The sequence below is a fragment of the Rhinopithecus bieti genome, unplaced genomic scaffold, assembly GCF_001698545.2.
Source record: "Rhinopithecus bieti isolate Rb0 unplaced genomic scaffold, ASM169854v2 scaffold_41644, whole genome shotgun sequence".
Taxonomy (NCBI): Eukaryota; Metazoa; Chordata; class Mammalia; order Primates; family Cercopithecidae; genus Rhinopithecus; species Rhinopithecus bieti.
Window position 1 is genome coordinate 1,831,980 of NW_016817838.1, and position 13,296 is coordinate 1,845,275.

At 43.8% G+C, this 13,296-nt stretch overlaps 1 protein-coding gene across 3 annotated transcripts in view; it reads left to right on the top strand.

Annotated features, from left to right (window-relative positions):
• The first annotated feature begins 1,322 nt into the window (after window positions 1-1,322).
• CEP85 (centrosomal protein 85) overlaps window positions 1,323-13,296 on the top strand; it is a 48,520-nt gene continuing 36,546 nt past the window's right edge. For 2 of the 3 annotated variants that reach the window (XM_017856193.1, XM_017856195.1), the window contains exons 1-3: window positions 1,323-1,475; window positions 6,880-6,952; window positions 11,499-11,651. In XM_017856193.1, the coding sequence (XP_017711682.1) occupies window positions 6,898-6,952; window positions 11,499-11,651 (208 nt within the window). In that variant the 5' untranslated portion in view covers window positions 1,323-1,475; window positions 6,880-6,897. Of the gene's footprint in view, window positions 1,476-1,624; window positions 2,170-6,879; window positions 6,953-11,498; window positions 11,652-13,296 lie in introns of those variants that run through there. The other variant, XM_017856194.1, reaches the window with a different exon arrangement.

Below are 13,296 nucleotides of genomic sequence, written 5' to 3' on the forward strand. Positions count from 1 at the left end.
TTTCTACCCATCAGTCCATAAATTTCTTCATTTAGACACCCTGTCTTAACTTTTTTTTTTTTTTTTTTTTTTTTTTTAGCCTTTACATTAACAGAGGCTTCTGGTCCTAATTTCATATCATACCCAGGTTCATTTTCATTATCCATTAAATCTGTTATTTTATATCTCCTATATTTTTACCTTAAAATACTAAAAGAGAGCACAGAGGATACAACCTTGGGGCACATCCCTAGGGTCTTTCCTCCAGGGTGACTTTTATTCAGTAATGAACTCGCTTTGTCTGGCTCTTAAAGCTAAGAAATCATACAACTTTTTTTTTTTTTTTTTTTCTCTAGAGATGGAGCCTCACTCTGTGGCCAGGCTGGAGTACCGGGACGGGAGGCAATCTTGGCTCACTGCAACCTCCGACTCCCTGGTTCAAGCGATTCTCCTGCCTCAGCCTCCCGAGTAGCTGGGATTACAGGCACGCGCCAGCACGCCCAGCTAATTTTTGTATTTTTAATAGAGAGGAGGTTTCACCATATTAGCTAGGATGGTCTCGATCTCCTGACCTCGTGATCCGCCCTCCTCTGTCTCCCAAAGTGCTGGGATTACAGGTGTGAGCCACTGCGGCCGGCTTCCTGCACAACTTTTTAATATCTCTCCCTCCCAAGTCAGGTTTCTAGATACCCAAAATTTCACTATCCGAGATTCATTCCTTTGGCTGATGGTTCTGTTCTCATTTGAAACAATTCTCCTCTCCGACTCTTCAAGCGCCTATTAATGCAAATGAACTTAACGGTTCCTCTTCCTGGGGACCAAGTTTGGGGAGGGAGGTGGGACTGATCATTTACCCTTCAACCTGAACCTTGATCACAGGCTGGCCACTGCCTCCAACCCAGACCAAGCCTTGACCCTGACTAGTCAGTGACCCAGGCTACACCTTAACTCCTGGTCACAACCTGAACCCCTGCTTCAGGTGGGAGAACAGATAGACGCGCGTTGTAATGGAAGGAGGGTGAGGCAGGTTGAGTGGGATTCTCGTGTCCCCTCCCTCCGCCCCCGGGCCGCCACCTTCCCAATCTGCACAGGCCCAGCAGGCCCCTCCAGGTATAGGTGAGCAGGGCTCCACCTACAGGTAAAACGGGGCAAGGGGCAGAGAACAAGCCAAGTGGCTGCGTGGTCATGCGCAGAAAGATCCGTCCGGCTCTCAGAGCAGAGGGTAGTGTGCGGGGGCGGGATACCGACAAGGCTCGACTGCCGATTGGTCAGAAAAGGACAGAAAGGGGCGGGAAGCCGGTACGGTTCGACTCCCGATTGGCCAGAGGCGGCAGAACGGGGTGGGGCCGGAGGACGCGCGTCCTGTGGCGCGCGGCCTGGCGGGCGTGCAACGGCCGTTAGAGGAGCTGAGGGAGGGAACCACCGCTCACCGCAGACGTGGTGGCTGCAGTCAGTCTTCCCGAGTGAGGAATTTCGCCGCCCGCTTTCAGGACCGTGTAAGTTTTCCTCCCTCGGGAGCCCCAGTCCTAGTGGCCGACCTTGCCTCTCCTCCCATAGCTCCGGTGAAGCCTCAGAAGCTCGCGACCTGCCACCGTGAGGGGCAGGGGAGAGCGAAGCGCATGCGCCTCCGCCCCGAAGCGAGTGCCCCCGCACACGCCCTCTCGCGTTGCGTTCCCCTCGCTTGACCCCGTTGCCTTGCTTTGCCCTCCGCGGTTCACCCCACAGCAGTCGCTTTACCTGCGTGCCAGGCCCTGTGCCGATAGCCAGGGACACAACGGGCGGCGCATTCCTTGCCCTCGCGGAGCGCACAGCCCTGAGGGGAGTCGACGTTAAGTGGGGTAATCCCTCGGCGCGCAGTGAGGGTAGAGTGGAAAAATCTTACAAAGAGCACAAAACAGAAGGCGCGGATCTAGTCGGAGAGGTCAGGGAGCCCTCCCTGAGGAGGTGAAGTTTGGGCCGAGGTTGGAAGACTGGAGAGAATTAGGATTGTGGGACGGAGAGCACTTGGCGGGGCCTTACCCTGGGACTTCTCGGCCGGGGCGATTTTGCTTCCCTGGGGACATTGGTCGATGTCTGGAAACATTTTTGATAGTCACTGCTCCAGGGCTTGCTACTGGCATCTAGTATGAAGAAGCCAGGTATGCTGCTACACAGCGAAGCCGCCAACAACAAAGAAAAATCCCCCAGAAGGTCAGTAGGGGGGAAGGTGAGGAACTTTCCTTCAGCAAGGAGCTGGTGCTTTGGTTGAACTGAAAGTTGAGTGTGTTCAGGTTTATTTGCTCAACAGTATATTCAACGCTTACTTCACCTCAGTTAATGAGAGCGAGCCTTTACACCAGTATATTCCCAACACGTGGCTCAGAGCCAGGCGCATAGTAGGCACGCAGTAAATTTCGGTTGATGAATTGAACACTGGGTTAAGTAGGGGGCGGTGGTGATACAAGGATGATGAAGCTAGCCAGGTCTCATTTACTTGCCCTCAGACCTTGTCTGCTTTATAATGATCTGGTGGTTTTGTATGTCTCATGACTTTTGTTTGTAAAGGCAACTTCTTGTCGAGGATTTGGCTTTTCTTTCACAAGGTTTCATGAATGATCAAGGCAGTGAAAATAGTGTGATGGTGTGAGATTCTTAGTGTGTCTGTGTCAGCTGTCTGTGTGTCCCTTCAAATCCTCTCTTGTCTTGATGTGGTTCTCTTAACAGCTGCCAACCGTGATGTTCCACACTTAGATTGTAATTCTTTTTTGAGACGGAGTTTTGCTCTTGTCGCCCGGGCTGGAGTGCCGTGGCGCGATCTCGGCTCACCGCAACCTCCGCCTCCCGGGTTCAAGCGATTCTCCTGCCTAAGCCTCCCAAGTAGCTGGGATTACAGGCATGCGCCACCATGCCCGGTTAATTTTGCATTTTTAGTAGAGACGGGCGTTCTCCATGTTGGTCTGGCTGGTCTCAAACTCCCGACCTCAGGTGATCCGCCCGTCCCGGCCTCCCGAAGTGCTGAGATTACAGGCGTGAGCCACCGCGCCTGGCCACACTTAGATTGTAATTCTTATAGGGGGAAAATACTTAACGGCAGTCAAAATCTAATTCTTGGGTAGCAACTTGAGAAATAAAGCCTAGCTGATGACCAAGGACAAAGTGAAGAAATGCTATGAACTTTTGCTGCTAATATAATTGAGGCTTGCAGTTCTTGCTGAGGCAGAAACTCCAACTTGTGGTGCCATGCTTGATCCCTTTTTTGTGTGTTTTGTCACATATAGAATGCTGACTAGACTCCTGTAGCATTAGAGTACAGTCCTGGCTTTGAAGCCTCTTCCTAGCTGTATGACCTTCACTACTATAAACCTTTATTTTCTCATCCATAAAATGAGGATAATAGTAACTGCCTCATAGGGTTGATGTGAGCATGAAACGTGAGACATGATACCTACAAAGTGTTGAGCACAGTGTTTGATAGGTAATAAGTGCAGAATGCATGTTAAATTTGTTGAATGAATGACATTTCTGTAGTTTAAAGGGCTTTGAAGATGGAAACTAATCCTGGTGGGTGCTTTTTTTTTGTTTTTTCTCTGTCTGCCTCCATTCACTCCCTTTCTAAGCTTTGTAATTGGTTGTGTTACTTCTTGTACATTCATTTCTCTCATTTTTATCCCAGGAAATTTCCGTCTCCTTCAGTTGTCCCAAAAATTTCCACCAGTAGCTCATCTAATTCTGAACTTAAGAATGATTTATTTTGTATTGTTTTACTCCTTAAGGGGTTTCTTTCTTTCTTTTTTTCTTTTTGAGGTATTTGTTGTCAATGAGGGTCAGACTCTGTAAAATATTTGAAGATATTTATTCTGAGCCAAATATGGGTAACCAGTGGCCCCTGACACAGCCCTCAGGTGATCCTGATAACGTGTGCCCTGGTTATAAACATTTTAGGGAGACATGAGACATCAATCAAAGACATGTAAGATTTACATTGATTCGGAAGGGTAAGACAACTCTTAGGGGGTAGGGGCTTCCAGGTCATAGGTAGATTTCAAAATTTTCTGATTGGCAGTTGGTTGAAAGTTATTATCCATAGAAAGGAGTGTCTGGGTTAAGGGATCCTGGGGATCAAGGTTTTATCATGCAGATGAAGCCTCCAAATAGCAGGCTTTAGAGAGAATAGATTGTAAATGTTTCTTACAGACATCTGTGTTAATGTTAATGCTTTTCCTGAATTCCAGAAGGGAGGAGGGTATAATGAGGGGTGTAGGACTCCACCACCACTACCGCCTTCATGGCCTTAACAGGTTTTTCAGCTTAACTTTGAAATGTCCTTGGCCAAGGGGAGGGGTCCATTCAGATGGTTGGGGGTGCCTTAGAATTTTATTTTTGGTTTATATCACGTACCATAACATTTAATTTTATGTGTGTGCAATTCAGAGGTTTTTAATATATTGGCAAGGTTGTGCAGTCAGTCACCACTATCTAATCTCAGAACATTTTGATCACCCTGAAAAGAAACCCGGTATCCATTAGCAGTCACTTCCTATTCTCCTACCCTCCTTCCTCTCAGTCCCTTGAAGTCACTAATCTGTGTCTTTTATGGATTTGCCTATTCTGACATTTCATATAAATAGGATCAAGCCTTTTGTTTGACTTCTTTGACTGTGCATGTCTTCAGTGTTCATCCATGTTGTCACATGTGTCAGTACTTCCTTTTATTGCTGAGTAATATTCTGGTTTTTGGATATACCACATTTTATGTATCCATTCATTAGCTGATGGACATTTATGGTGTTTCCACTTTTTGGCTATTGTAAATAATGCTGCTGTGAACATTCTTATTGAAGCTTTTGTGTAAACCTATGTTTTCATTTCTCTTGGGTATATACTTCAGTGTGGAATTGCTGAGTCATAGGGTAACTGGGAGTTCTTCTGTCACCATATTTTCAACTTGTCTGAATTTAGAAACGTCTTAGAATCCAGTGGGCCTACCATTTTGTCATCCTTTAAAGAAAGGAGTGAATAAAAGGATTTTGATATTGACAAGAAAGGAAATCACTAGTAAGGAGGTAGTCTAATCCTTCTATATCATCATTTAACTCACAGAATCATACTTGCCATAAACTAAAGCTTTTATTACTGAACAAAGCTTCCCTCACCCAGTATGTGAAGAACTGGTATTCTGAGGATGATACCCTTTATCTGTTGTAAATGCAGTGGATTAATAAGGGTTTGGGTTGTTGTTACTAAGAGAATACTATAGAGGTCACTAAAGTACGTTAGAGAAATGGTACCATATGGTCTTCTTTTTTCTACAGAGTGATTTTCACCTCTAAGAGTTATGTTCTGTGAATTGTCCCAAACTCTTTTTTTTCTTTCTTTTTTTGGTGATGGAGTCTTGCTCTGTCATCCAGGCTGGAGTGCAATGGCGCGATCTTGGCTCACTGCAACCTCCGCCTCCCAGGTCCAAGCAATTCTCCTGCCTCAGCCTCCCGAATAGCTGGGATTACAGGCACCTGCCCCCATGCTCGGCTATTTTTTGTATTTTTAGTAGAGACGAGGTTTCACCCTGTTGGCCAGGCTGGTCTCCTGACCTCAGGTGATCTGCCTGCCTCGGCCTCCCAAAGTGCTGGGATTACAGGCGTGAGCCACTGAGCCTGGCCGAATTGTCCCAAACTCTTTTGGGGCTTTTATAAATTTAGAGTTTCTGAATTTATACTCCTTGATCTTCCATGGGCTGTACAGTGCCACTTTTGCTTATGTAAATTGCGAAGTAGTAACAGCACTTAGTATGTGTCAGGCACTGTTGTAAGTTAATTATAAATGAATTAACATGAATTAGGTTGTGTTGTTATCCTCCTTTTTATATGAAGAAACTGAGGAACAGAGATACTAAGAAATTTGCCCAAGGTTACACGGTTAATAAATTGGTAACTTAATGTTTAGTGGGTTCAAGTGTATTTGTTTAGACTTCAAATCTGCTTCTGCTGAATTCTCAGCACCTACCCCTAGGGTGCTGTAAATATAAATATTTTAAGGAGTGAGAACATGGGACGAGAGCTTCATGTTCCTAGCTCAGGATTGCGGCTCTACTTATGACCAAGAGTTCTTTCCATCTTTATACAGCGTATGACCGACTTTAATTACTGGAAGAATTGAGGAATTTGTGTTATGTTAATCATAATTGAGGCTGTAATACTTCACTGTTGGTTTAGTTCTTTAGTTCTTTATCTACCTCATCCTGTCATCATGTCCCCATGGTTAAGAAGATTCATGGTAAAGTTTGTTAATTAAAAGTAATATTTTAAATTTTGTAAAATCAGAGGGGTTCTAGGACCATATGGAATCTGCATTGGTAATCTCTGGTTCTAGGTTTTCTATACTGGATTTAGGAAGAGATAAGTAAAGTGGAGTATTGGGATTTACTTTGTCTTTAAAAATATTGTTAGAAGTAAAATACATAAAAACATATTTACTCCTAAATATCCTTAGGAGTAAAACATTTAGAATGCTTGAATATTCTTTTTTATTTTCTTGAGATGGAGTCTTGCTCAGTTGCCCAGGCTGGAGTGCAGTGGTGTGATCTTGGCTCACTGAAACCTCTGCCTCCTGGGTTTAAGCAGTCCTCCTGCCTCAACCTCCCAATAGCTGGGATTACAGATGTGTGCCACCACACCTGGCCAATTTTTGTGTTTTTAGTTGAGATGGGGTTTCACCATGTTGGTCAGGCTCGTCTTGAACTCCTGACCTCAGGTGATCCGCCCGCCTTGGCCTCCCAAAGTGCTGGGATTACAGGCGTGAGCCACTGTGCCTGGCCAAATACTTGAATATTCTATATGGTTTTGACAGTTTCAGTTGAATGGGAACTAACTTGCAGGGAATTAAAGATACTGCAGAGAACTGACTGGTTATTCCTTCATTCTACAGTTGGCTCAGATAACTGTGATGGCCATGCAGGAGAAATATCCAACTGAGGGGATCTCTCACATCACTTCACCAAGTGAGTAGTCAAAAGTTTTCTGGGTTAGATTCTGACCTTTGTTCTGTTTTTTCATATTCCTTAAGGTAAATATTGAACAAACAAGCATTCACTGAAATGCTGGTGCTAAAAGAAGAAAAATAACATGTAGCTTCATAGAATATAAAAAACAGGTCTCTGAGGGAACAATTATTTATCTCTTGTCCTATGTGGCTTTCAACAGGACCACGTGGTTGGGAGAGGACGACACATAAAGGATTGGAACAGAATGACTTTGGAACATAGTTCCATTTGAAATCAGAAAAACACAGCATAAATTACTGTGTTCTATGTTGTCTTTGTCCTCCGGGTGGGTCAGTCATCTGCTAGCCCACAAAGATTGAAATTCTGCTTGGATGCCAACAAATTCTGTTGTGTTGTTACTAGAAACTCAGAAATTTAACTTTAGAGTGGATTAACGAGATTTTTAAATTTCAGTAGATATATTAAATATATACAGTCCTTAAGTATCTATGGCATATTGGTTCCAAGACCTCCTGCAGATACCAAAATCCACAGATAACTCGAGTCCCTGATATAAAATGGTGTGGTATTTGCATATAACCTATGTATATCCTACTGTTTACCTTAAACCGTCTCTAGATTACTTGTAATGCCCAATGCAATGTAAATGCTGTGTAAACAGTTATACTGTATTGTTTGGGGAATAAGAAGAAAAACAAGTCTATGCACAGTTGGTAAGATGGCTATTAAAAAAAAATTGGTTGAATTCACACACGTAGAAACCATGAATATGGCCGGGCGCTGTGGCTCACACCTGTAATTCCAGCACTTTGGGAGCCCAAGGCAGGTGGATCACCTGAGGTCAGGAGTTCGAGACCAGCCTGGCCAACATGGTGAAACCTCGTGTCTACTAAAAATACAAAAATTAGCAGGGTGCAGTGGCACGTGCCTGTAATCCCACCTACTTGGGAGGCTGAGGCAGGAGATTCACTTGAACCCAGGAAGCGGAGGCTGAGGCGAGCTGAGATCGGTCCACTGCACTCCAGCCTGGGCAACAGAGCGAGACTGTGTCTCAAAAAAATAGGAAAAAAAAAAGAAACCATGGATACGGAGAGCTGACTGTATATTAAACGTAAATATATGTATACACTGTGCAGGCATATTAAGTAGATAATATATATTTCAAATAAGTAGTATTTTAGAAAAATGACTTGTTGAATTCTGGGGTATTGGTAAAGAAGAGGGCACATTTAATTCAACTTAGGGTATGTTTTATTTAACTTAAAAATCTCACAGTGCCTTCCTCAGCATAGATATTCAGTAAATGTTTGGTGTATTCTCTTAGGCATGCTGCCTTGCATATAGTAGGCACCATTATAAGCATTGGTTGAATCAATTCAAGATTCATTCAGCACTTTTTTTTTTTTTTTTTTTTTTTTGAAACGGAGTCTCGCTCTGTCACCCTGGCTGGAGTGCGGTGGCACGATCTCGGCTCACTGCAAGTTCTGCCTCCCGGGTTCATGCCATTCTCCTGCCTCAGCCTCCCACATAGCTGGGACTACAGGCGCCCGCCATCACTTCCATCTTATTTTTTGTATTTTTTAGTAGAGATGGGGTTTCACCATGTTAGCCAGGATGGTCTCAATTTCCTGACCTTGTGATCTGCCCGCCTCAACCTCCCAAAGTGCTGGGATTACAGGCATGAGCCACTGTACCTGGCCTCAGCAAATATTTTTTAAACATCTGCTTATGTGCTGCACATTCTCTGAGGTTTGTACAGTTTCTATGACAATTATGTATATAATGGAAGTTTTGGAACATTCCCTTTCCTAACAAAGCTTTCTGATGGTTTTTTTCTCTTCAGTAGTATCTCATTCAGATTAATAAAGGTCTTAATAATTGATAAGGATGCAACTGATAGGACATGCACTATAACACAAAAAATTTCAGCTTTTTTTTTTTTTTTTTTTTTTGGAGACAGAATCTTGCTCTGTGGCCCAGGCTGAAATGCAGTGGCACAATCTCAGCTCACTACAACCTCCGTCTCCCAGGTTTAAGTGATTCTCGTGCCTCAACCTTCCAAGTAGCTAGGATTACAGGCATGCACCACCAGGCCTGGCTAATTTTTTTGTATTTTTAGTAGATACGGGGTTTCACCATGTGCCCAGGCTGGTCTCCAACTCCTGAGCTCAGGTAATCTGCTCGCCCTGGCCTCCCAAAGTGCTAGGATTACAGGCATGACCACGGTACCCAGCCAACTTCAGCATTTAAACTTCAATTTTGAAATAAGCGTAAACCTCTATAAATATACCAAAATATGTTTTTAACAAATAACTCTTTTGAGTTAGAGTACGGAGTAAGTGGATGGAAAAATGGTAACGATGAAGAGTGGAAGATTAGTAGTAGTAACAGGGAGCGGTTTCCAGTAGGAAGTCAGGAAGGTGGTAATAGAGGCCCTCAATCTTAACTGTTTCAAAAAGACTGGCAAATTTTACACTGACTAGAGAGAGAAAGCTGTGTAGACTCACCAGAAGGTCAGATTTCTTTGCTTTGGGTTAGAATTATACCAACTTAGTATAGTAGCATTGGCTAATCTCATACTGCTCAGAAACTCTGGCTGTTGCCTGTGTCTTCTATAACAATTACAGATTATTGAGTGTATAAAGATTCTTTCAAATGAGGCAGTCACTGTGATCCAAAGAATAGAAGTATTTGGGGAAAGTCAGGTTGCCTTCAGTAGAAAGCCAAAGTAAGGGTAGCAAAAAAGGAGCAAAAGTGGAAGAAAATAGGTTAAAAAAATGGGAGAAGCACTAAACTTGGAAGAAAGGAGTAAAGTAATTTGTGTCCAAATATCATTTGCCTCCCACTAACTAGATCAGAGAGTCTGTAGAACCATATTTTTTTTTTTTTTTTTTTGGACAGAGTCTTCTCTGTCGCCCAGCTGGAGTCAGTGGCCGGATCTCAGCTCCCTGCAGGCTCCGCCTCCCGGGTTCACGCCATTCTCCTGCCTCAGCCTCCCGAGTAGCTGGGACTACAGGCGCCCGCCACCTCGCCCGGCTAGTTTTTTGTACTTTTAGTAGAGACAGGGTTTCACCGTGTTAGCCAGGATGGTCTCGATCTCCTGACCTTGTGATCCGCCCGCCTCGGCCTCCCAAAGTGCTGGGATTACAGGCTTGAGCCACCGCGCCCGGCCAGAACTATATTTTCTTATATCAGCTCTCACACTTTAAGTTAAATGGAGGATAAGTAGCTGCCATTAGTTTTTTTGTTTGTTTATTTGTTTACATGGATCACCAGATACACCTTAGGAAAATTATAGTGGTTTTTAAAAAATAAATTTAAGTCTTTGCTAGAATGTTAGTGAATCAAGTATTTATTAAACACTTCCTACCTACCTCCCCTCAAACAGCATATTTTAAATCAAATAAATCTCACCAGTCTTTTTGTCTTAACCTGCTCAGCAGTTTTAGTGATTTCTTCACATAGCTCTCAAGATAAAGCCCTAGGCTCTTCAGATTGACTTTCAAAACTCACCTTGATCTCTATAGGATTCACCTATTGGGGGTACCCTGGTTCAGTGATGCAATGATATCTTTTCTTTTTTTGAGGGGTGAGGGGAACGGAGTTTCGCTCTTGTTGCCTAGGCTGGAGTGCAGTGGCGCGATCTTGGCTCACTGCAACCTCTAAGCAATGATTTTCAACTGGGGACTGGACTGCTTGTTGCTTGGTTGAGGGTTGCTGCTGGCATTTAGTGAGTGGGAACCAGGGATGCTAAACCATTCTGTAATGTATAGACTACACATTGAAGAATGGTCATCCCCAGAATGCCAAAAGCACCATTGAGAAACTGTAAGAGGAAAGAATGTGGGTTTTGGAATCAGAAAGAACTAGGTTCAAATATCAGCCCTCCCCTCTGTAAAATAGGGGTGGTAATACTTTTCAGTAAGTAGGTAGGCAAGATTATGTTTGTAAGGTGCTGTGTCTTTACAGGTTTCAATAAATGGCCACTGCTATTAAATATGATTGTTTTCCGTTCCAGTACTCCTGGATTCTTGGTGGGTCTTACTTATTACCATCTTTGAATATTCTCACTTCTCATACTATTTCCACTTAAAATTAACTAGTTCAGGCTGGGCGCGCTGGCTCACACCTGTAATCCCAGCACTTTGGGAGGCCGAGGAGGGTGGATTGTGAGGTCAGGAGTTCAAGACCGGCCTGGCCAAGATGGTAAAACCCCGTCTCTACTAAAAATATAAAAATTAACTGGGCGTGGTGGCGGGCACTTGTAATCCCAGCTACTCGGGAGGCTGAGGCAGAGAATTGCTTGAACCCAGGAAGCGGAGGTTGCCGTGAGTTGCACACCACTGCACTCTAGCTTGGGCAACAGAGCAGACTCCGTCTCCAAAAAAAAAAAACTAGGTCGGAGCAGCTGAAATAGGCACAGAAGAGAGATAGGGGTAGATTGCTGCTATTCTCTCATGGTTTATGTGATTTTGTAAAAAATGATCTAATGGGGTTACATCAGCTCGTTCACAGTAAAGGTGGGAAATGCCTCTTGTTTCAGGTTCCAATGTGATTCAGAAGGGCAGTTCCCTGGGGACTGAATGGCAGACCCCAGTTATCTCGGAGCCCTTTCGGAGCCGCTTCAGCCGCTGTTCAAGTGTAGCTGACAGTGGGGACACAGCCATTGGTACATCATGCTCAGATATTGCAGAGGGTAAGTCTGTATTATTTGATTACCAATATGTGTTGTCATTTTCAGATTTCATTTTGGGTATATAGGCATTTCCAGATTGTGTTATTTCCAGAATGTTTATAATGTCGGTCTATTCAAGGAGTCTTTCTTCTTTCCCTGTGCTTCTCACATCTGGTCCCTTTATCTGAATTTCCATTTTTTATCTTATCTGAAACAACTTTGTTGGGGGATGGGAGGACGGGGTCTCACTCTGTCACCCAGGTTGGAGTGCACTGGCGTGATCATGGCTCACTTCAGCCTCCTGGGTAGCTGAGACTGCAGGTATGCACCACCATGCTTCACTAATTTTTTTTGTGTTTTTATAGGGATGGGGTTTCGCCGTGTTGCCCAGGCTGGTCTGGACTCCCAGACTCAAGAGAACCACCTGCCTCGGCCTCCCAAAGTGCTGAGATTACAGGCATGAACCCCTGTGCCTAGCCTTTGAAACAACTTTCTAATAGGTTAATTGGCCTCAAGTCTTTCTCCCTCTGCTGCCAGATTATTTTTGCTAAAAGCCTAATTTCATAGTTTCCTGTAAATCTTCAATAACTCCTGTTGCTTGGAAGATGAAGTTCAGAGCCTTCAGTTCTGTGATCGTCCCTATGCCACCCACTCAACATATTTCCTGCTGTCACCAGGTCTGAATGTACAGTCCTGTTTTTTGTTTTGTTTCTACTAATTTTTTGAGATGGTCTCGCTCTGTCACCAAGGCTGGAGTGCAGTAGTGCCATCATGCTCACTGCAGCCTTAAACTCCTAGGCTCCTGAGTAGCAGGGACTACCAGCGTGGTGCCACTACACCCAGCTATGTTTTTTTTTGTTTGTTTTTTCTTTTTTGTAGAATTGAGGTCTTGCTATATTGCCCTTGCTATATTGTTCAACTTATTTGCCTGAAACGATCTCAACATAGTGAGACCCCTGACCGGCTAATTTTTTGTATTTTTTATTAGAGACGGGGTTTCACCGTGTTAGCCAGGATGGTCTCGATCTCCTGACCTCGTGATCCGCCCGTCTCGGCCTCCCAAAGTGCTGGGATTACAGGCTTGAGTCAGTCTCCCAAAGTGCTGAGTGCAGGGATTATAGGCTAGAGCCACCATACCCAGCTGGTTTTGGGTTTCTGATACCTGGGATCTTTTTTTCCTTCTTTAATCTGGGCCCATGTGTGCGATGCCTGCCTCCTCTTGCCTTTCCTAGCTATGTTGATCTTACTATTCAAGATCCAGCAAATATCCCACAGGCTTTTCCCATCCCTTACACTCATTAGTCATATCATTCTCTTTGCATTCTTGTATCTTTATTATCTCTGCCACTTGTTTTTGCACTTAAGTATTGCCAGGCAATACTTTATGAGGGCATTTTGTTTTTCCATTTAGATTGGTGAGTTCTAGAAGGCAGAGAACCTAATGATGATAATTAACTACTGTTGATTGTATGCTTTGTGATAGATACTATAAATTTTTTCTTTATTATTTCACTACAGCCCTTAAGAACCCTATAATGTGTCTTATTTCCATTTTACGGATGAGAAGGCTGAATTTCAAAGTGATTGAATGAATTTCTTAAAGTCACAAAACTAGTCACTTCGATAATCATGTGTTGTAATTTTTTTTTTTTTTTTTTTTTTTTTT